General features: G+C 35.7%; 2 protein-coding genes across 3 annotated transcripts in view; both read right to left on the reverse strand.

Moving 5' to 3' along the window:
• BRIP1 (BRCA1 interacting helicase 1) overlaps nucleotides 1-2,761 on the reverse strand; it is a 207,437-nt gene extending 204,676 nt beyond the window's left edge. The window contains 2 exon segments of the mRNA XM_019817574.3: nucleotides 838-960; nucleotides 2,386-2,761. Coding sequence (XP_019673133.3) covers nucleotides 838-933 — 96 coding nt within the window. The 5' untranslated portion in view covers nucleotides 934-960; nucleotides 2,386-2,761.
• Nucleotides 2,762-4,253: 1,492 nt separating this feature from the next.
• INTS2 (integrator complex subunit 2) overlaps nucleotides 4,254-21,134 on the reverse strand; it is a 61,331-nt gene continuing 44,450 nt past the window's right edge. For both annotated transcript variants that reach the window (XM_011289084.4, XM_011289083.4), the window contains exons 19-25: nucleotides 17,463-17,588; nucleotides 13,230-13,428; nucleotides 9,096-9,347; nucleotides 8,388-8,495; nucleotides 7,898-8,003; nucleotides 6,357-6,533; nucleotides 4,254-6,245 (exon numbers count right to left, since the gene is read on the reverse strand). In XM_011289084.4, coding sequence (XP_011287386.3) covers nucleotides 6,076-6,245; nucleotides 6,357-6,533; nucleotides 7,898-8,003; nucleotides 8,388-8,495; nucleotides 9,096-9,347; nucleotides 13,230-13,428; nucleotides 17,463-17,588 — 1,138 coding nt within the window. In that variant the 3' untranslated portion in view covers nucleotides 4,254-6,075. The remainder of the gene's footprint in view (nucleotides 6,246-6,356; nucleotides 6,534-7,897; nucleotides 8,004-8,387; nucleotides 8,496-9,095; nucleotides 9,348-13,229; nucleotides 13,429-17,462; nucleotides 17,589-21,134) is intronic.

Here is a 21,134-nt window from a genome sequence, read left to right on the forward strand (position 1 = left end):
TTTATAATTGCTAGAGAATGTAAACAATTTAGAAGTCTATCAAAAGGAAAATAGAAAAAAAAAATTCTGGTATACTCATATAATGGAATACTATATAGCATGTAAAATGGATTAACAATCACCAGGCCTACATTTTAAATATGTCAAGAGAAAAAAAAGTTCTGCACAAAGATAGGTATAGTATCGTATCATTATGTAACATTTAAACTACGTAAAATACTCTATTACACTCGTAAACAAGGTATAAAGTAAATATAGTAAAATATTAAGATTTAACACAGTTGGTTTCCTTAAGTTTGCATATTGCCTATATGAACAGTCTCAAAAAAATATGCTAGTCTGTGTAATAGACAGCAAATACTTCATAGAAAGCAGTAATTCTGCAAAGTAAATAGAAGTTCCAAATGAGCTGAGAATATTTTTCAGAATGTTCTCCTTTGCCTCCATTATATCCAAGGACATATATGGTTTAGCAGTGGTATTATTTTTCCAAGGGTTAGATGTTCTTCAAAGAAGCAGGCAAATATTTTCAATCCATTTACTATCTGAGAAAATGAATGTAACCTTATGAATTATAAACATATGTATCTTAATAAAGACTTAAAATAACTACTGAAAAATACTTACAGGGGGCGCCTGGGTGGCTCAGTTGGTTGAGCGTCTGACTTCGGCTCAAGTCATGATCTCATAGTCTATGAGTTCGAGCCCTGCATCAGGCTTGCTGCTCTCAGGGTATATCCCTCTTGAGATCTTCTGTCCCCCTTTCTCTTTGTCCCTCCCTCACTCATGCTCTCTCTCTCAAAAATAAATAAAACATTAAAAAAAAAAAATACTTACAGAATTCATCATAGCAAGCTGTGATGGGTAAGCTTTATAAGGAAAGGTAATTTTCACCCCACCAATTGTATATTCAGACCACATTGAAGCCATCATGCTTTATTCTTTACTTCAGATTCCTAACTGCAACAGAAATGAAAATCAATATTGAAACAACACCATTCAAAGAAAACCAGATACCCAACATTAGGACAGATGTCTGGAAATAAAAATTGGAATAAATGTTTAAACAAAACAAATGGAAGTAAAAAAAATTTCCTAGTCTTATAAATCACAACAGTTGAGAGCATGTCTTGGAATCTGACAAATGTCAATTTTCATCCATGCTCTGCCAAAGCTGTGGACTAGGAACTAGAAAGTACAGGTTCTAGACCAGGCTCTGAAAACAACTCAGATATGTTACCTTGATCATGTCTCTTCACTTCTACAGACTAAGATCCTTATCTGTAATAACAATGGCCTGACACTTAGTAGGTGCCCAATAATTCTTATTTAAAGGTCAGGGGGGTATAATGAAAAGAAGATGAGTTTGGAGTAAGGCAAACCTACATTTAAATTCCTCTGTGTGTATCACTTAACCTCTCAGAGCTTATTTCTTCATCTGTGAAATGGAAATAATACTACCCACCTGATCGGGTTTTCATGAAAATTAGCCAGGCACTGAATTAAGAATAACAATGTACAGAAATGTACCCAAACTTCAGTATGGGTACACAGAGGAAATGATATACTTTATACCACCTTTTCTTAACCTAAGATACATAGATACAATTCTAAACCACCTTTTCTTAACCTACGACATATATAATCCAGAAACTGGGATCTATGAAGTTTCTGTGCATGACTGAATTTTCTATAAAGGGTCTACATACTTCTCATTCCCAGAAATATATCCTGAGGAAATAACTGAAAAGGGGCGGGGTAGGGAGGGACTGATATACATCGGTACCACTTTGCAATAGTGAAAAAAAACTTGTAAACTCAAACTGGGGATGGAGGGATGGTTGAAATAACAGTGTAATAGATTAGAAAACCAATTATAACCTTAACCATAGCCTATGTGTTCCAAAAGAAGAACCACTATTCTAAAGTATTTTCCAGTCCTAATATCTTGTGATTCTGTGAAGCTCTGAGAATGAAATTTGGTGGAATCTAACCCCTTAATCTGAACCAACAACTCAAAGCTGGTCTAGTTACTCAGATATGACCTTCAAATCAATCCATCCCCCGCCCCAGTTGTGGCAACAGGCATCTCAAAATGGGGTAGCTTCCGACGCACACTGAGTAAAATAAACAAAACCAAAACAAACCACAGGTATCTGCCTGTCGCTCCCGGCCGCCTAACGGGCCTCCGCTCCCATCAAGGGAGGACAGGCTCCCCTTCTCCCCAGGTTTCCGTCCTCATACTTTCCTCCCCCTCAGCCCGCAGAGATTCCAGACGCCCTAGTGATCCAATCAACACCGACCAGCCAGCAAGGCGGTAGGGCGAAAGCGGAAGCAGCCTTCCCGCAGATTTCGCGCACTCCCGGGCAAGGGAGACAGACTTGCCTGTCCAGGGGAAAACCGAAGAAACGCCTACAGGGCTAGGCAGAAGAAAAGGAAACCTTTTCCTTCACAGAAGAAAAGGAAAACTATATCCGAAAAAAAAAAAAAATACAGTGGAGCGCTGACAAAGAAGAAAGGTCACAAGCCTCTTTCTCTCCCTCAGGGGGCTGCTACCATCTATGCCTGGTCGCGGGCTCCGGGCGGCTCTAGCTTTCCCCTCCAACCCTCATCAGTCCCCTCAACCACGCTCTCCCGGACGAATTCCCGCCTCCCACCCCTTAACTCCCGACATCCAATCGCCGGACGAGCTCAGACAACCAATCAGACGCCAAGACCAGAAATGAAACAACCAGTCCTGGCGGGAGTTTAGGGAGGCGAGGACTCTGGCATCCAATGGAAGCCTCCGCAATAAAAGTAGGCCCAAGGTAAGTGGCGACACCGGAAGGGGAACTACCCAAAGCGTGAACGACTCGTCCAAATCTCAGGGATTTAAAGGAAAAGAGTTCTCTTTGACTTTTTGAAACCGGTGGTTTAACCTGTGTATAGCTTTCTTGGAAACTCAAAGTCTGTATTCTTAAAGTGTGTAGACTAACATAGAGAAAACACCTTTAAGTCTTGCCGAGTTCTTCGAGCACTCATCAGTGCCACTTAATTCAAATTCTAACTTTATAAGCAGTCAGGGTATAGAGACTTGAAGCGGGAATTGCCAGACTGAGCCAAACCAGGAGAAAAAGTTCGATGACAACCGGCTACAATATCTCATAATATTCAAGGCTGTCTCCGATACCAAATTAAACCAGACAAACGCTCTCGAGGTCTTCCAGCACCAGGTAACTTCTGCCTTCTATTGTGGCTCATCCACCTTCTGGCCCTTAAAGGCCAGTTTATTCTTTGCCAAGAAGTACACTTAAAGTTCCTCAAAAGTAGGTTAATCATGATCCCTCTGAATGGTTATTTTTAAAAAGTTCTGTATAGCCTGAAACTTGACTAAAATACTAGTGTCCAAAAAAAGCAAAACCTGAGACATTTTCTCAAATTCGAGAAACTAGTTTGGGAGAGAGGTTTGCTCCAGGAGGGAGCAGCAGGATTTGTTTGCCTTTCATTTTTACTACATCGTCCCCAAATGACAATACTTACAGTCATGAAAAAAAATTCTACCCCTCAATCTGGCCCTCTCAGACTCATAAATTTATCCTAAATAAGTAATCTAAAATTAAGACAAAGTAGTAATACCTCAGTTGATAACAGCACCTATTGTAGTACTGAAAAAAAATAATAACTTCCGTATAGTAATAGGAAGATGGTTATAATATACCAATTCAATCATCATGAAGCCAATAATTATAAAACTAAATCACTATGAATTGTAATTATAAAAATTAAACAACTTGCAAAAAACAATTCCATATAAAATTAAATGAAAAAAAGCAGACTCCAAACCGTATACCATTAGTGGGTACCACTACTTCCATTATATGACAAATATGTGTGCATAAGCAAAGATGAAGGGAAAGTACAAAAAATGTAATTTGTTAAGACAGTGGAATGAAGGATAATATATAAAAAATAAGTCCTTAAAATACCTTCAAATTGCTATTCTGCATTTACAAATTGTTTTAAATTTCTTTTAATTTAAAATATTTTTTAAATATCCAATCTTTTAAGTAACTGCTTCAAGGTAACTATTCTGATTTTCTGTTCCTAAATTCCTAAGGCTCTCAACTGACTATAACTTTGTATTGTCATTTGATGTATGTGGCATAACAGAAAGGGACACACATAAACCCCGGAGCCAGTGACCCCTAGATTCCAGTACCTTGAAATGTCCCTTTCAAGTTAGCTGCAGTGAAATGAAACACAAAAACTACAAATTCATTTGATAAAGAATATGAATGTTTATAAACCAATATTCAAAATAGTTGCACACATCTGTTTTCACCTGAATAAAAAAAAATCACATTGTGACAAATCTTAACCTTAACTTAAAATACATGAATATTAACATTTACTAATATATTTACACATTTTATTTACATCATCAACAAATCTGATGAAAAACAGCATATGTTATTTTAACACAGCAGGTTTTGACCAGTCTGAAAATTGATCCAGGAATGTGCACTGCATTTAGTTAGAAAACATTTCAACATTTTCTGAACTCCTAGAAGTTACGTACTCACAAAATATTCCAAAGCCTCTGTTTAAAAACTAAACAAAACAAAACAGGAGCAGTTGTATTTAATCTTAAAAGACTATAAAACTGCTTTCTTTAAAAATATGAAAATTCTTACGGTATTTTTTAAGTGTATGCTTTTACTTTTTGCATCAAAATTACTTAATTGAACATTAAGCATCTAATAAAAGGTATAAATATTCTATCATCTGTGATGCTGTGTACTTCATGATTTGAAATAGCTACAAATTAGTTCTCATACAATACCCTTATGAGGTAGGGCCAGTGGTAATTCCACTTTACAAAGGAGGAAAATGAGATGTGCCTATACACTACTGAAAAGACTAAGGTTAAGTTTCTTTTCTTAAAAAACCACACTTTCTTATTAGTCTACCTAATTTCTTATACAAGTGAAGAGGTCTGTTTCAAAGCAGGGGACTGGAGAGGTTGGGAGGAGTGTGTCATTCAGGTATTTCTCAGAAAGCAAAGTACCTTCTATGTTGGATATTTAATTAAGGGGGGAAAAATTAGGATTATGGGTTACCTGAATGCATCTGCCTAATCAATGGAAGTTACTAACACAACTGCAAAATCCTTCACCCACATGGTACTTTACACTTTTTAATTTTTCCTTAGGTCGAAATACTGTTTATTTTTTTATTCAGAAATCTTCTAAAATTAAGATATGAATTATAATCCTAATGGTACACCAAGAGCACTTCAATCTAGTGCGTTTTACTGCCCTAAACTTTAATTAGATACCAATGTATTTCCCACCACTGACCCCTAGGTAAGTTAGTAAAGCATTATAAAAATAAATTTAAAAAAACAACAACGAAATGAGATCTCTTTTCAGGTTCTTCTATGCACAAAGATGTTTCTTTTAAACCAGTATCTTAAAATTCCAAATTATTCAAGTATCTCTTTAAACATATGTCTACATATTAGTAAAAATTGAAGCAAACATGTAAAATCTTAAAATTCTCATCTGTAATTACTTGCATTGCAAGTTTTAGCAATTTCTATCAGGTATTTAAACTAATTTTTCCTGAAGTCTCCCTTCCCTTTTTCTCCCTCTCATCATTGCATCATTGTTACACTGTTATGAGCTGACAGCCATAAACTAGGGCTACCCACTCATCTTTATAAGAAATTAAGTTAAAGGCATGGCACTTTTCCTTTATTGCAAATGCTAAATACAAGGCCAAATTCACCTTCCAATAAGGACTTCTTAAATGTGCTCCCAATAGGAAAAAACAAACAAACAAACAAACAAAAAACAACAAAAGAAGCTCTGCTGCTATAATATAAACATACCAGCAAAGTAGATCCAAAGAACTGCCAATCAAATACAAGCAAGCACAATTCTTAAGAGAGTTCTAAATTATATTCATGTTGAAATGAATCGTTTAATGATTCCAAGACGTTACTGTTCCCATTCAGTTTAAAGTTGTTATAAGATGCAGATTTGTATTGAGTATATGCAGCAAACAGCTTCACTTTTTTGTTTTACTTTTTTTTTAAATTCCACTAACACTCATGTTTATTATTTCAATTATTGTGCTTTCAATACAATGACAGAGCTGTACGTCAGGATCCATACTTCCAGTGTCCCCAGATCCATTTTTGTAAGATGGATCTTTACAGATTCCAGACCATCCACTCGGTTTCTCCTTTATTTGTTGAAGACCTAGAAACATAAGGGAAAAAAAATGAATTAATTAAGGCAAGGAATCTGGAAAGGATTTTGGCCTTTTTCTTTGATATATCAAAACAACTTTGAAAATAAGTTACTACTTACGTGTAATAATTGGATCAATGTCTCTTGTCTGAGTGGCAACATCAGAGGCACAGACTTGCCCTATTTGGATCAGCAAAGACATAATATCCTCATACAGGGGAGGAAATGCTCGACAAAAAGAGACCAAACTTGGCAGAGTTGGCATGAAAAAAGCATAACGCTTAGCCTGCGTTAAAACTGTTGGAAAGAAGTTAAACAACTTTTTACTTTACAGATATAAATTCAATGTACATGGCCTACTAAATATATTAAGTACCATGCTCTGTACTAAGTTTTCTAAGACAGGGCTGATCCCTGCCTTCAAGGAGTTTACAATCTAATGTAATAGTCAGCCATCATCCAACATAAATTCTTACTCCCAAGCACTGTGTTAAGTGCATTACAAGTATTATTTAATTCTCACAGTTTTATGAATGAGGGAAGTATTATGATGATACCTCTTTTATAAAGGAGGAAAGCTCTTAAATAAACCTTATATTAAGAAACTTGTTCAAGGCTACATGCCAGTTAGTGATGGACTTGGGACTGAACTCAGGCAGTTAAAGCTCTTAACCACGAAAACTAATCATAACATGAGGTGAATACAATGAAAAGAAAAATCAATAAAGTAGTATAGGAGCACTAAGAAAGAATATAAAATTAAGGCATAACGTTAAAAGATTGAATTATAGTTCATATCTTTTATTTTTTTCTTTTTTTATTATTTATTTATTAATTTACATCCAATTTAGTTACCATATGGTTCAACAATGATTTCAGAAGTAGATTCCTTAATGCCCCTTACCTATTTGGCCTATCCCCTCTTCCCCATCCCCCCCAGCAACCCTCTGTTCTCTATATTGAAGAGTCTCATATGTTTTGTCCCCCTCCCTGTTTTTCTATTATTTTTGCTTCCCTTCCCTTATGTTCATCTGTTTTGCATCTTAAAGTCCTCAGATGAGTGAAATCATATGATATTTGTCTTCTCCAACTAATTTTGCTTAGCATAATACCCTCTAGTTCCATCCATATAGTTGCAAATGTCAAGATTTCATTCTTTTTGGTTGCCAAGTAATATATAGTTCATATCTTTTAAAGTAGTTTATTTTCATACCATTTAACTCTACAAACCAGACAGTGATTAAAATATTAAAGTAGGTTTTAAAACTTAAGGAAACTTATACATTTATCGCTTATTTATACATTATGATTACATTTGTAATAAATTGTAACTAAGCAGTTGTAATAAATTGCAACTTGTCTTCTATTGACATAATTACAATCAGAAAGCAGATCTGATTTTCATTCATAAAATGTGGAAAGCTTATTATATTTACTTACATGTATATACATTCATTCACAAAATAAAAGATGCTATTTGCTTACCTATTCATCTCCTCTTCACTGTAAATTATATTTGTAACAGAAAATTTTTCAAAAGAATAAATGAAGAGATGGCATAAACTACTAGTAACACAGAAAACATCGTGCTACTAAATTCAGAAAAATATGTACTACTTTATGTTAGAAGTTGTTATTATTGATGCTCGTTGGCTACACACCTGTTAGCAAAGTTCCCATGACATTCACAGCTAAGCGAGCCACACTGAGTGACTTTGGTAATGCATACTGGATACACAAATGAGAAAGCAGCTGGATAGCAAATATCTGCAATACAAAACCAAAATGTTACATGTTTCTGAAGAATCCTTAAGTATTAAACTGTTAAATTTGGGGCGCCTTGGTGGCTCAGTCGCTTGAATGTCAGACTTTGGCTCAGGTCATGATCTCATGGCTCATGAGTTCAAGCCCCGCATCAGGCTCTGTGCTGACAGCTCGGAGCCTGGATCCTGCTTCGGATTCTGTGTCCCCCTCTCTCTCTGCCCCTCCTCCACTCATGCTCTCGCTCTCTCTCTCTCTCTCTCTCTCTCTCTCTCTCAAAATTAAATATAAAAAAAAATTTTTTTTTTAAAGTATTAAATTGTTAAATGCTTGACAACTAAAGACTGGAGAGAGATTAAAATTTTCCTAAAGCTCCAAAATGCTCATTACCTGTTTTTCAAGTTCTGGCTGTGCAATAAGCTCAGGTATGAAATCCAGACAGATGTGCATAGATGGAATACCTGCGACTGTCAGAGGTAGAAGTTCACAAGGATAACCCTATCACAACAAGAAAGGGGGGAAAAGTTAGAAATAAAAAACTATAAGCCAAATACAGAGAAAAATACACAGGAATGTTTTTCTTCCTTTATGTAAAAGTTGCTCAGAAGGCTACCATGCCTTACATATATCCTGGCATTTCGCCTTTCTGGTGCACTAGAACAGAGATAAACATGTTAGTCTGAAATAAAATCTAAAACATCTGGATTTTTTTTCCCTATTACAAAGGACTATGATCATTTATGTGATCTCCAATTTCTGACTGATCCTTATTAACTTTATAATCAAAGCACTCCCCCTCCCTCAAAAATAAAGTTAAACCGGGGCGCCTGGGTGGCGCAGTCGGTTAAGCGTCCGACTTCAGCCAGGTCACGATCTCGCGGTCCGGGAGTTCGAGCCCCGCATCAGGCTCTGGGCTGATGGCTCAGAGCCTGGAGCCTGTTTCCGATTCTGTGTCTCCCTCTCTCTCTGCCCCTCCCCCGTTCATGCTCTGTCTCTCTCTGTCCCAAAAATAAATAAAAACGTTGAAAAAAAAATTAAAAAAAAAATAAAATAAAAAAATAAAGTTCAACCATAAAGCATCATTCTTTGAAAACACACCTGAAAGTGAACAAGTTTAGCAATGTTGGGATCAGCAATGTACATCTGGTGTAACAGACAACAGATAAGGCACTGAACTTCTCGAAGGTTACAGAGCAAATTGTCTTCTCCTTCCTCCATTCCCTTATTTGAAGCACTAGTAGTAATAACACTTTGAACATTCCTTAGCAAGCTGTCTGGATTGACACCCTTTGCTTTTTCTTCTTCAGTAGGTAAGCAAATCTCCAAGAGAATCTGGACAGCTGCACTATCCTACAACCAAATAAAACAGTGAATTGAAGAAGTTTCTGAAAATTTTGTTTGAAAACCAAATCTAATTTTGTTTTCACATGAACAAAAGTGGTAAATTAACTTCTTTAAAAAAAAAAAAAGAGGTACTTTTAAAAGCAAACGTGAACAATCTATAGGGTAGTGATTCTCACCTTGTTTAGGGTCCTTATTCAGGACCCTTTTAAGTCTCTGAAGAAAACTACACACCTTCTCTGTATAAAAATGAACATGTAAACATTATGCTAAGCAAAATAAGCCAAAGAAAGACAAATACCATATGATTACACTCATGTGGAATTTAAGAAACAAAACAGGTGCCTGAATGGCTCAGTAGGTTAAGCATCCAACTCTTGATTTTGGCTCAAGTCATGATCTCACTTATGGTTGTTGAGACAGAGCCCTGCGGTGGCTCTACACTGGGCGTGGAGACTGCTTGAGCTTCTTTATCTCCATTCTCCCTCTGACCTTCCCCCACTTGCAAACTTCTCTCTCTCAAAAAAAAAATTAATTAAAAAAAGGGGGGTGGGGCGCCTGGGTGGCTCAGTTGGTTAAGCATCTGACTTCAGCTCAGGTCAAGATCTCACGGTCAGGTCTGTGAGTTTGAGCTCCTCCTCGGGCTCTGTGCTGACAGCTCAGAGCCTGGAGCCTGCTTCAGATTCTATGTCTCCCTCTCTCTGTATCTCCCCTGCTCATACTGTGTCTCTCTCTCAAAAATAAACACACACACACCAAAAAGATGAACACAGGGGTAAGGGGGGGGGGGGGAAGAGAGGGAGGCACACCCATAAAAGACTCTTAACTACAGAGAACAAACGGGATTTGCTGGAAGGGAGCTGGGTGGGGGATGAGCAAAATGGGTGATGGGCATTAAGGAGGGCACTTGTGATGAACACTGGAGATGAACACTGGATGTTATATGCAAGTAATGAATCATTAAATTCTACTCCTGAACTCAACAATACACTGTATCTTAACTAACTAGAATTTAAATAAAAGCTTTAAAAAAATTAAAATGTAAACAAATATATAATTTCAGGGTAGTCACATATCACTAAGGTAGATCCATGGACTCCAGTTTAAGAATATCTACTAGAAGAGTATTCTGATTCGATGACATCCAAAACAGGCCCTAAGCAAAAAATAACTTCTATCAGAATCTCCTTTCCTTTCTCTTAAATTCCTACATTTCCAAAGATCCTATCCTGCATTCTCCTCTTTTCTCACCTGGCCTTTTTTCTCACCAACTAATTAATTCCTCTGAAGATGGTGGTTAATAATTAATGCCTAAAAGTCACCTCCTAAAGCTCTTTTTCCCTTTTAATTTGAAGATGAGCTCTTTAAGACCCTGGTTTTGCAAGGAAAAGTTCTACCTTATGATCTATTCCACCTGTACAACTCATTGTTGCTCAGTCTACAAGCTTGAGTGTCATTTCATAGAACAGTAATTTCCTGAGGGTGATCTACTCAATGCCCCTACATATAAAGGAGAGCTATAATCACTCTTACCTAGCAGGAAAAAAAAAAAATATATATATATATATACATATATACATATATATATATATGTATATATACATATATACATATATATATATATATAACATGATGTATCTATCTCTGGAAGATAGCCATTGCCTGGAATGGAAGAAAACAATTACTTCATCTAACTGTTTTCAGAACTTGATCATAAAGTAAGGTTAGCCTTACATTATAATCATTAATGAATTAAGGTCAGCTTTACTTTATAATTCTTGGGTTGAAGGGTTTTTGGTTTGGGGTTGTTATTGATTTGTTGTTTTTGTTTGTAGACTCTGGTGCCAGACTACCCAGGCTTGAATACTAGCTCTGCCACTTACTAAATGTGTGGCCTTGAGCAAGTGACTTAACCTCCCTAAGTCTTATTTTCCTAATCTATAAAAATGGAGATGATAATACTCCATACCTCACAGATTGGCTGTGAAGATTAAATAAGATAAAGAACTTAGATTAGTATTAGATTAAATATATAATATAAATTATATAAATAATATGTAACATATATATTACATATATAATTGTATATAAATTAAATTAAATATATAAAGAAATTAGAATAGCATTCAGCATATAACAAGCATTATGTAAATGGCAGCTATTACAATCCTCAATCCCTTATCTGAAACTGAGAGCCAGATTTCTTTTAGAACTCAGAAATCTTTTTTTTTTTTTTTAAGAAAGCTCTATGCCCAACATGGGGCTCAAACTCACGACCCCAAGATCAAGAGTCGCATGCTCCACTGACTGAGCCAGCCAGGTGCCCCCAGAATTCCTTTTAATGTGATATTATATAATACCTCCAGCAGAGACTAGGGTAGCACACACTGCAGTCAAACATATTCACATTTCTACAGCAGAACAATATTCACAAATAAGTGGGATAAGGCCATAAATAGCTTCATATCAATTCAGGTCACAAATGAGACCACATCAGGTCAGGTTTTTCTGCCAACTGAATTACCAAAAAAATGCTTCAGTTTTCATAGCTTTTTGGATTTCTGTATCACAGATAAGGGACTGTGGACTTATATTATTATTCGAATTCCATTAATTGCCAATGAAAATATTTCAAAAAATAATATCTCGGTTCCAGCTTTTGTTTTTGTTTTTGTTTTTTAGTTGTTCTTTATTTTAGAGAGAGAAAAAGCACGTGAGGGAGGGAGAGGGGCAGAAAGAGAGAGAGAATCTTAAGCAGGCTCCACACTCAGCACGGAGCCCAACACGGGGCTTGATCCCACGATCCTGGGATCATGACCAGAGCTGAAATCAAGACTCAGACGCTTGGGGTGCCTGGGTGGCTCAGTTGATTAAGTGTCTGACTCCAGATCTTGGCTCAGGTCATGATCTCATGATTCATAAGACTGAGCCCCGTGTCAGGCTCTGCACTGATAGTGTGGAGCCTACTTGGGATTCTCTTTGCCTCTATCTCTCTGCCTCTCCCCTACTTGCTCTCACTCTCTCTCTCTCCTAAATATATATAAACAAAAGCTTAAAAAAAAAAAGAGTCAGATTCTCAACTGACTGAGCCACCCAGGCGTCCCTCAGAAAATATATTTCAAACTAAGAAAACATTTCTACTTTAAAGACTTCAAATTGTTTAACATTTAATCATCTCACATCTCCTGTCTTATTCAAAAAATGACTACTTAAGGTTTCAGTAAAATTCTACATTGTTATAAAACTTTTCTAAATATAAAACCAAACTCCTTATGTTGTCATACTATTTACCACTACATGACATTTTATTATATATATACTTCTTGTTCTTTTGTCTCCACCATTTGATTTTAAGAAACAAAAGTTTTATATTTTGTTAAAATGTAAATCTTGTTTAAACGGCTATTAACCAAAAAATAAATAAAATAAAATAAAATAAATGGCTATTAACCTAATATCATAAAGATTATTCCTAATTTTAGTAATACAGTCCATTTGATATTCAGTGGTAAAGGTAATACCATTATAATACATTCTGTAATGAAAGAAATTCATGGGGCACCTGGGTGGGCGCTCAGTTGGTTAAGTGTCCGACTTCGGCTTAGGTCATGATCTCGCAGTTTGTGGGTTCAGGCCCCGCATCAGGCTCTGTGCTGACAGCTCAGAGCCTGGAGCCTGATTCTGTGTCTCCGTCTCTCTCTGACCCTCCCCCATTCACATTCTGTCTCTCTGTCTCTCTCTCTCTCAAAATAAATAAACATTAAAAAAAAAAAAAAAGAAATTCATAATATGTCACCATTGTACACAGAGGGCTATCAAATAACATCTATTTAACTCATTATATTAAGACAGAAGCTCATGCCTTTGTAGACCAAATTCTATTTTTATTACCTGAGCAGCCAGTAATGCGTTTTTCAATTCTTCTCTGGTAACTTCTGGGCCATCAGTTTGCCCAACTAAGCCTATTGTATTATTCTGAGAAGGCCTATCTTGCTCTGCTGTTTCCTTCAGATGAGCGCTAAGATAGGCTTTGGATGCAAGAAGGTATCCATTCAACATGTGTAGAGTGATATCCATCAGTGGCGGGCATCTAAACACACAAAAAAGAAAAATAGTTGAGAAAGAAAGAAATTTATAAATTAGCCAGAACATGATCAATCAGTCCTGAACAGTACCTGAAAAAAACTAAAAAGAGTAGTAACACTTTTCCCACTGAAATATTTATTCTAAACATAAAAGTTTAATATATTTGTCTTAACCTCTGTATTTCAAGATTATTTGAAAATATTTTAAGTATTAACTATTCCATCTTATCAGCTAAAATCAAATATAAATGTATGCCCTAGAGACAAGATTCCTTTTTTGCAAACGTTGACACTACCAGTAAATCTCTTAGATGATGAAACTGCGAAGCAGCTGTCCTCAAAGAGAAATATTCTATTATCGATAACATGAAGGAGATTAGAACAGAATAGTTAATTCTTTCTACTCTTGTTTCTTCTTTGGAGCACGACAACTCTATTCCAAAAGTTCTTCATCCACTTGACCTGGAGTAAGTTATTTTCTGAGCCTCAGTTTCCTCATCTATAAAAGAATATAGTTATTCATTCCTAAAAGAATGTTACAGATTAAATTTAAATGAGATAAGAACAAATATAAGAAATATAAATGGGCGCCTGGGTGGTTCAGTCGGTTAAGCGTCCAACTTTGGCTCAGGTCATGATCTCACAGTTTGTGAGTTCGTGCCCTGCATCAGGCTCTGTGCTGACAGCTCAGAGCCTGGAGCCTGCTTCGGATTCTGTGTCCCTCTCTCTCTCTGCCCTCCCCGCCCACACTCTCCCTCTATCAAAAATAAATAAACTTAAAAAAAAAAAAAAAGAAAACAACAAAAAAGACAAATTAGTAACCACTAAAATTTAAAAAGCCAAGCCCTTAGAATAACCGGAAAATGTCACTTCTCAGTCTATCACAGAGGGAGCTAGCATGTGTGCATAAGCAGGCAGTATAGCTGTGTTTATAACTGTGAAACAATGCAAACAGCTTAAATGTTCATCAATAATATATCCATGGTTTTTCTGAAATGTCCAAATTTTCTGTAATAAGCATCTGTGTATTCACAGTGAAAAAAAAAAATATGTCAATGGTTAAAAAACTATGGCAATGTTTCCTAAAATTGAAGAGAAGAATAATCTGGGGTACTTATTTGAATAAAACAAAACAAAACAAAACAAAAACAACTCAAGCTCCATTCCAAAATTTCAAATCAGAGTCTCTGGAGGACAGGCCTAGTAATTTACATATGGAATACTATGCAGAAGTTAAAACAAATGAGGTAGAACTATGCGTATCAATATGGAAAACATATAAACAACACTAAGTTTTTTTTTAAAAGAACAAAATAATACCTACAATGTATTACTTGTGTTTTTTTTAAACCACTGGGGAAAAATGTATTTCTACTTATAAATTTATAAATATGTAGAAAGTAAAACTACATACAAACCATTATGACAACAAAGTTTTCTCTGGACACGTAACTAGGATTGGTCAGGAGGCCAAAGAACAATTTTGCTTTAGCCATGGCAACGTGGTAGATAATGAGAAAGAATAAGATTTTTCACTGTATACCTTTTTCTTACTGTTAATCTTCTTGTTTGTTCACTTACTAATGAACACTAATGTGTTTGTTCACTTACTAATGAACACTAATGTGTCTGTTCACATTACTAATATAATGAAAAGTTTCATACACACATAAAAAAGGAAATATGATAATGAATCTCCAATAACTAATCACCTAGCTTCAACAGTTATCAACATATGGCCAGTCATTTCCTCTATGCCCGCATCCACTTTCCCACCACCAACACTGGGTTAGTTCAAAGCAAATCCTAAACGTATCTTTTTATGCATATATCTTTTTATATTATTTGATATTTTTAAAAACCATTTGGATGATCACTTGGTAAAAAAGTTAAATTTTAAAAAAATTAACAAAATTGGGGCACCTTCTAAGTGGTTCAGTCAGTCAAGTGTCCGACTTTGATTCGGGTCACAGTCTCACAGTTCATGGGCTTAAACCCCATGTCAGGCTCTGTGCTGACAGCTTAGAACCTGGAGCCTGCTTTGGATTCTTTGTCTTCCTCTCTCTCTGCCCATCCCCCACTCACACTGTGTCTCTCTCTCTCTCAAAAATAAACATTAAAAAATGTTTTTTTTAATTAACAAAATTAAAAGGCAAAATAGAACCACACAGGAAAAACCAGCTATATATAGAGAGAGAGAGTGCGTGAGAGAGCGTGTGCGCTAATATCCTTTATGAAGAACTCTTTCCAAATCAAAAAAGATAAGCATTACAATAGAAAAGTAGACTAAAATATAAAGAAGAGATAGCAATAGCCAATAAACATATTAAAACATTCAATCTATAAACTGGTTCAGCCGTTCTAGATGGCAGAATAAAAATATGAGTATGAATCAAAATATGAATATGAAAAATATGAATGAAAAGTCTTGAAAATGAGCATGTTACTTTTGCCTCCATAATTCTATTTTTAAGAGTCTGCTCTGGAGCACCTGACTGGCTTAGTCAGAAAAGCATGCAACTCTTAATCTCAGGGTCATGAATTTGTGCCCCACATTGGTTACAGAGATTACTTAAATAAATAAACTTTAAAAATAAAATGTTTACAAAAAAAGAATCTGTTCTAAGGAAATTCTCAGTACACAGTCACCACAGCACTACTGATGATAACAAATAACAGAAATAAGCAAAATATCCAACAATAGGGATTGGGTTAAGCATAGCGTATCTATATGGAATATTATGCAGCCAATAGATATAAGAGTACCTATTAATAAAGTGAAAATCTAAGCTACAAAAACATTACATACATTATGATAGCATAATTTGACAACTTCTTAAACAACTGGAGACAATTCAAGTGAAAAGTTACCTACTTAAGTGGATTTTTAACACTGACAAATTGTTTTAGAAGTTTTTTTCTGGAAGTGTTATTTACTGCTATTTTTCTTTTATTAGATACTTAAGTGTCATTTATACTGTTCATTCTTTTGATTCCTATTTCATATGAGACCTTGATCTCACCAAACCATACGTGGCTGATTTTGCAACTTTTGTCACTTCACAAATATCATCCTTCAGTTGAGGAGAGAGGAGTACATTCAGAGAGTATATATCCTGGTTAAGTCTTCTTTAACTCCAGTTTCCTTCCCCCATCCCAAGCCATCTAACCTAAGGCTTCTCAAGGTACCACCTACATGACCTCTTTAGCCTAACATTCAAGGCCCTCGATAGTCTGACCCCAACTTGACATTCCAGTTCTAAAGTGTGTTCCTCTCAACAACTTAGCCCTCCATTCCAACAAAGCCTTTTTCATTTGTGTTTCTATACTTTTGCTCAAAACTGTTCTTTTTCCCACAATGCCTTCCTTGACCCCTTAGCCCCATCATTATAGTATCTACTCATCTAAACCCTATTTCTATCCTTTAAAATACTACTCAGGTCCTACTTCATCTACATCTTTCCTGATCCTTTAACAGCATTCATATACTATACCATTCATCTGCAAATGACCATATTATTTAACTTCTCAGGTGTTTGTATTATTTCCCCATACAGGCAATAATCACTTCAAAGGCAGGCCCCTCATCCTATATATCTTTGAGATTACTTAGCAATTGGAAATTCAAATGTTAATGATGTGAATTAACAAAATCTGCCCCTTGAGGGCACTTCAACTCAATTGATTAAGTTCAAAAACTGACAAGGAATTATAGACAAGTGTGGAATCAAGCTAACATCACAACTGAAAATGCCAAAAAGATCACAGCTTTAGTGTACATAACAGTTCATACTAAGCCAGTTTTTTAAAAGCCTTTTACAAAAATGCTAGCAACAAGGCTAGGTTTTACTAATCACATATTAAATATTAAACTGAATAAATAGTTCTTGACTGAAGACAGAAAAACAAAACCTCACAGCTCATACTGCCAATTATCTGTAAGAACAGTAAGATATAAGCTTAAACTAAATTTCTTCAATTTCGTTTGACTCTCCAAAGTATAACTCCAAAATAAAAATGAAACTCAAATGACACATACCTGTGTACCCTCTGATCACATCTTAGGACAATGAGAGGATCTATCATCAGGTCATTCTGAGTATACTTTTGCTGTCGTACAAACTTTATTGAAGGTTGAAGTGCATTAACTGTCATTACCCACAGCCTGATGAGAAAATAATCACATGTTCAAAAACAGCTATATTATATTTCAAACTTGGAGCCATCTACTCCTTAGAATGATATATTCAGGAAAAAATTTTTAAAAAGATGTGAATGAACTTGGAAAAATTAAGAACTACAGAAACCTAACTTAAGTATGATGTCTCTAAAACAAATGAAGATAAAACTGTAAACACAAAGTAGTTTCAAAAGTCCTCACAGTTGTAATGGAATAGTCATGGCATATAAAAGTATGAATGAAAATCCCAGCACTGTGAAACTATCTGGCCTCATAAATTAAGTCCTGGTTCTGTATCACCATAATATCTCAATGTGAGATGCCACTTAGAGATTAGACATCAAAACTATAAAAGTGATTACTAACTTGACTGTATATTATAATTACTGAAGGATATGCCAGTATGAAGAGTACCTGATCTCTTACAGGGAAGCCCCAGAGTTCATCAGCCCCACCTTACACACAGAGCTTGCTTGTCCACTCTTACATATGAGTGGACAGCCAAGAGTCATCAGACACCTAAGGAAAGCATCTAGTTTGAAAGATTAAAATATGCAAACAGAGGGGCACCTGGGTGGCTCAGCCAGTTGAGTGTCTGACTCTTGATTTTGGCTCAGGTCACGATCCCAGCATTGTGGGATCAAGTCCCACATCGGCCCTCCCTCACTCTCTCAAATAAAAATAAATAAGTAAATAAATAAATAAATATTTAAAATATGCAAACAGAAAGAAACTTCAAAGAAACAGAGAATGTAGGGATGAGAAATTTTTCTTAAGCCTATAATTAATATCCTTAAAGGACAGAATATTGCATATATGAAACAAGAACAGTAGGCATTTAAAAATATTCAGGTAAGAAAGAATTCTTGGAAATTAAGATAACAAAATTTTTTAATTCAAATCAAAGACCAGAAGATAACACTGAGGAAATATTCAGAAAATATATTTAAAAGACAAATTTAAAAAGAAGAGAGAAAACTGAAAAATCGGGGGGTTTAAACCAAGAGGCTTAAAATCCCAATTACAAAAACTACAGAAAACAGAGGAAAAAAATTATTGAAGAAAAAATATATATATTAAAATGTCCTTAGAAATGAAGGCATTAGGAGTGCCTGGGTGGCTCAGTCAGTTGAGCATCTGACTTCAGCTCAGGTCATGATCTCACAGTTTGTGGGTTCGAGCCCCGCATTGGACTCTGTGCTGACAGCTCAGAGCCTGGAGCCTGCTTTGGATTCTGTGTCCCCCTCTCTCTCTCTGCCCCTCCCCTGTTTGTGCTCTCTCTCAAAATAATAAACATTAAAATAAATAAATAAATAAATAAATAAATAAATAAATAAATAAATAAAGGCATTAGTCCCAGACTAAAAAAAGGCCAAGCACATGAAACTATGAATAAAAAAAGACCCACACCAAAATACATCATCATGAAATTCCAGAAAACAGTGAAAGAAAAAAACCCTACAATTTAAGAGAGAAAAAACAATGGTCACATACAAAGGAGTGGGAATTGGTATATCATTAGATTACTTAATAGCAACAAGGGAAGCTCAATTCATTCAGTAGGATGAAGTCTTCAAATTTCTGAAAGGAAAATTGAGCTAGAACTCTACACCCAGGCTAAAGAATAATCACATGTAATGGGAAGAATAAAAACCTTTTCACACCTGGAAGTCTCAAAAAATAAATAAGTTCTCTAAACACCCTTTCTCAGGGAACAACTTGAGTGTGTGTTCCACTCACTAAAATGAAGACGTAAACCAAGAAAGAGAAAAACATGGAATCCAAAAAGAGAGACAAAAGCAATTCCAGGATGACTACTGTGCATGTCCCAAATTGAAAAATGAAGATGGAAAGCTATGAAAGGAATGTTTCCAACAAAAAAATGTTACTGATACATTACCTGATGTATTATAACTAATTGTAAAGTAAATTCCCTCTCAATGAAGTTGAGGGATGAATTAGTTGATACAAAACAAAAACAAAAGCAAAACAAACCCCAAGCAAATGGAAGAGGAAAGTATTAACTCAGGGTTTGTGTATAAAGTATAAAGGAAGGCAGTTGTATAAGAAAGAGACTGTAATCAAAGGATATTGCATAGGTCACCTATAAAATTACGACTTAAGAGGCACATTGAATACTGCTTCAACCAAAAATTTTGATATTACTGTGTTGGGAGACACAGAGGAAGGGAAAGTATGTATTGGGGGAAGAGGAACTCATGGAGGAGCAAACAGGTAAAAGTGCTAACCCTTTATCTTGTATAGTGGAAAGTCGTAAGATAATTTCTAAATTGGAAAGTCAGGAAATCATAGTAATTATATTACTGAGATAGATGGGGGGACATAAATGCCAGAATAAAAAGGTAAGAGAGCTGAAAATAGTTGTCTCTGGGGAGCAACAGTCTAAAATGGGAAGGAATATGCTATTTATGTTCTTAAGTTATGTGTATTTCTTTATCTGATATAAGTAAAAATTAAATTTGAAAAGTATAGGGGCACCTGGGTGGACTCAGTTGGTTAAGTATCCAAATCTTGATTTTAGTTCAGATCATGATCTCATGGTTTGTGGGATCAAGCCCTGAATCAGAGCCTGCTTGGGATTCTCTCTCTCTCTCTCTCTCTCTCTCTCTCTCTCTCTCTCTCTCTCTCTCAATCTCTGCCCCTTCCCCACTTGTGGGCACACATGCACTCTCTCTCAAAATAATAAGCATTTAAAAAAATAAAAAGCATAAGTATTCCCAGACCTACTGAATCAAAATCACAGGTAAGTCCAGCCCAGCATTCTGTTTTTACTAGGTGTTTTTGGTTGTTTCTCTATTTAAACAGTATTTTCTTTTGTTTTTATTTAAATTCCAGTTAGTTAACCTAGTGTAATTTTAGTTTCAGGTGTACAATTTAGTAACCCAACACTCACATAAAACACTCGGTGCTCATCACAACAAGTGCACTCCATCCCCATCACCTACTTAAACCAGGTGTTTTTGATGCAATATATGGAACAGGAGAGACTCATCTTTGTAAAGGCAAAATAATTAATCCAGTATTCTCTAAACTTTACTGCACACCAGAATCACCGGGAAATACTTAAAAAAAAAATACTAATGGCTGACCTAATGACCACCAACAGACATTCTGATTTAATTGGCATGGGTTACAACTTGGGGGTTAGGGGTTTCAAAAGCTCTCCAGGTGATTTTTAATGTGCAGCAAAATTTGAAGCCATGGCAATGATTGGAAGATACAATGGTGATCTAAATCACAATTAGCCACAAAAGACCATACATGAGGAACTCATTTTTAAAGAACTTTCTCAAGTTGGAAATACTTTAAAGTTTCTCTCTGTTTCTTAAAAGAAAGTTTATTCTTTTTTTTTTTAATTTCTTTTAATGTTTATTCATTTTTGAGAGACAGAGAGAGAGAGAGAGAGGGAGAGGGAGGGAGGGAGGGAAGGAGGGAGGGAGGGAGAGAGAGAGAGAGAGAGAGAGAGAGAGAGAGAGAGAGAGAGAGCAAGAGCAAGTGAGCATGAGTGGG

Source organism: Felis catus, chromosome E1, assembly GCF_018350175.1.
Source record: "Felis catus isolate Fca126 chromosome E1, F.catus_Fca126_mat1.0, whole genome shotgun sequence".
Taxonomy (NCBI): Eukaryota; Metazoa; Chordata; class Mammalia; order Carnivora; family Felidae; genus Felis; species Felis catus.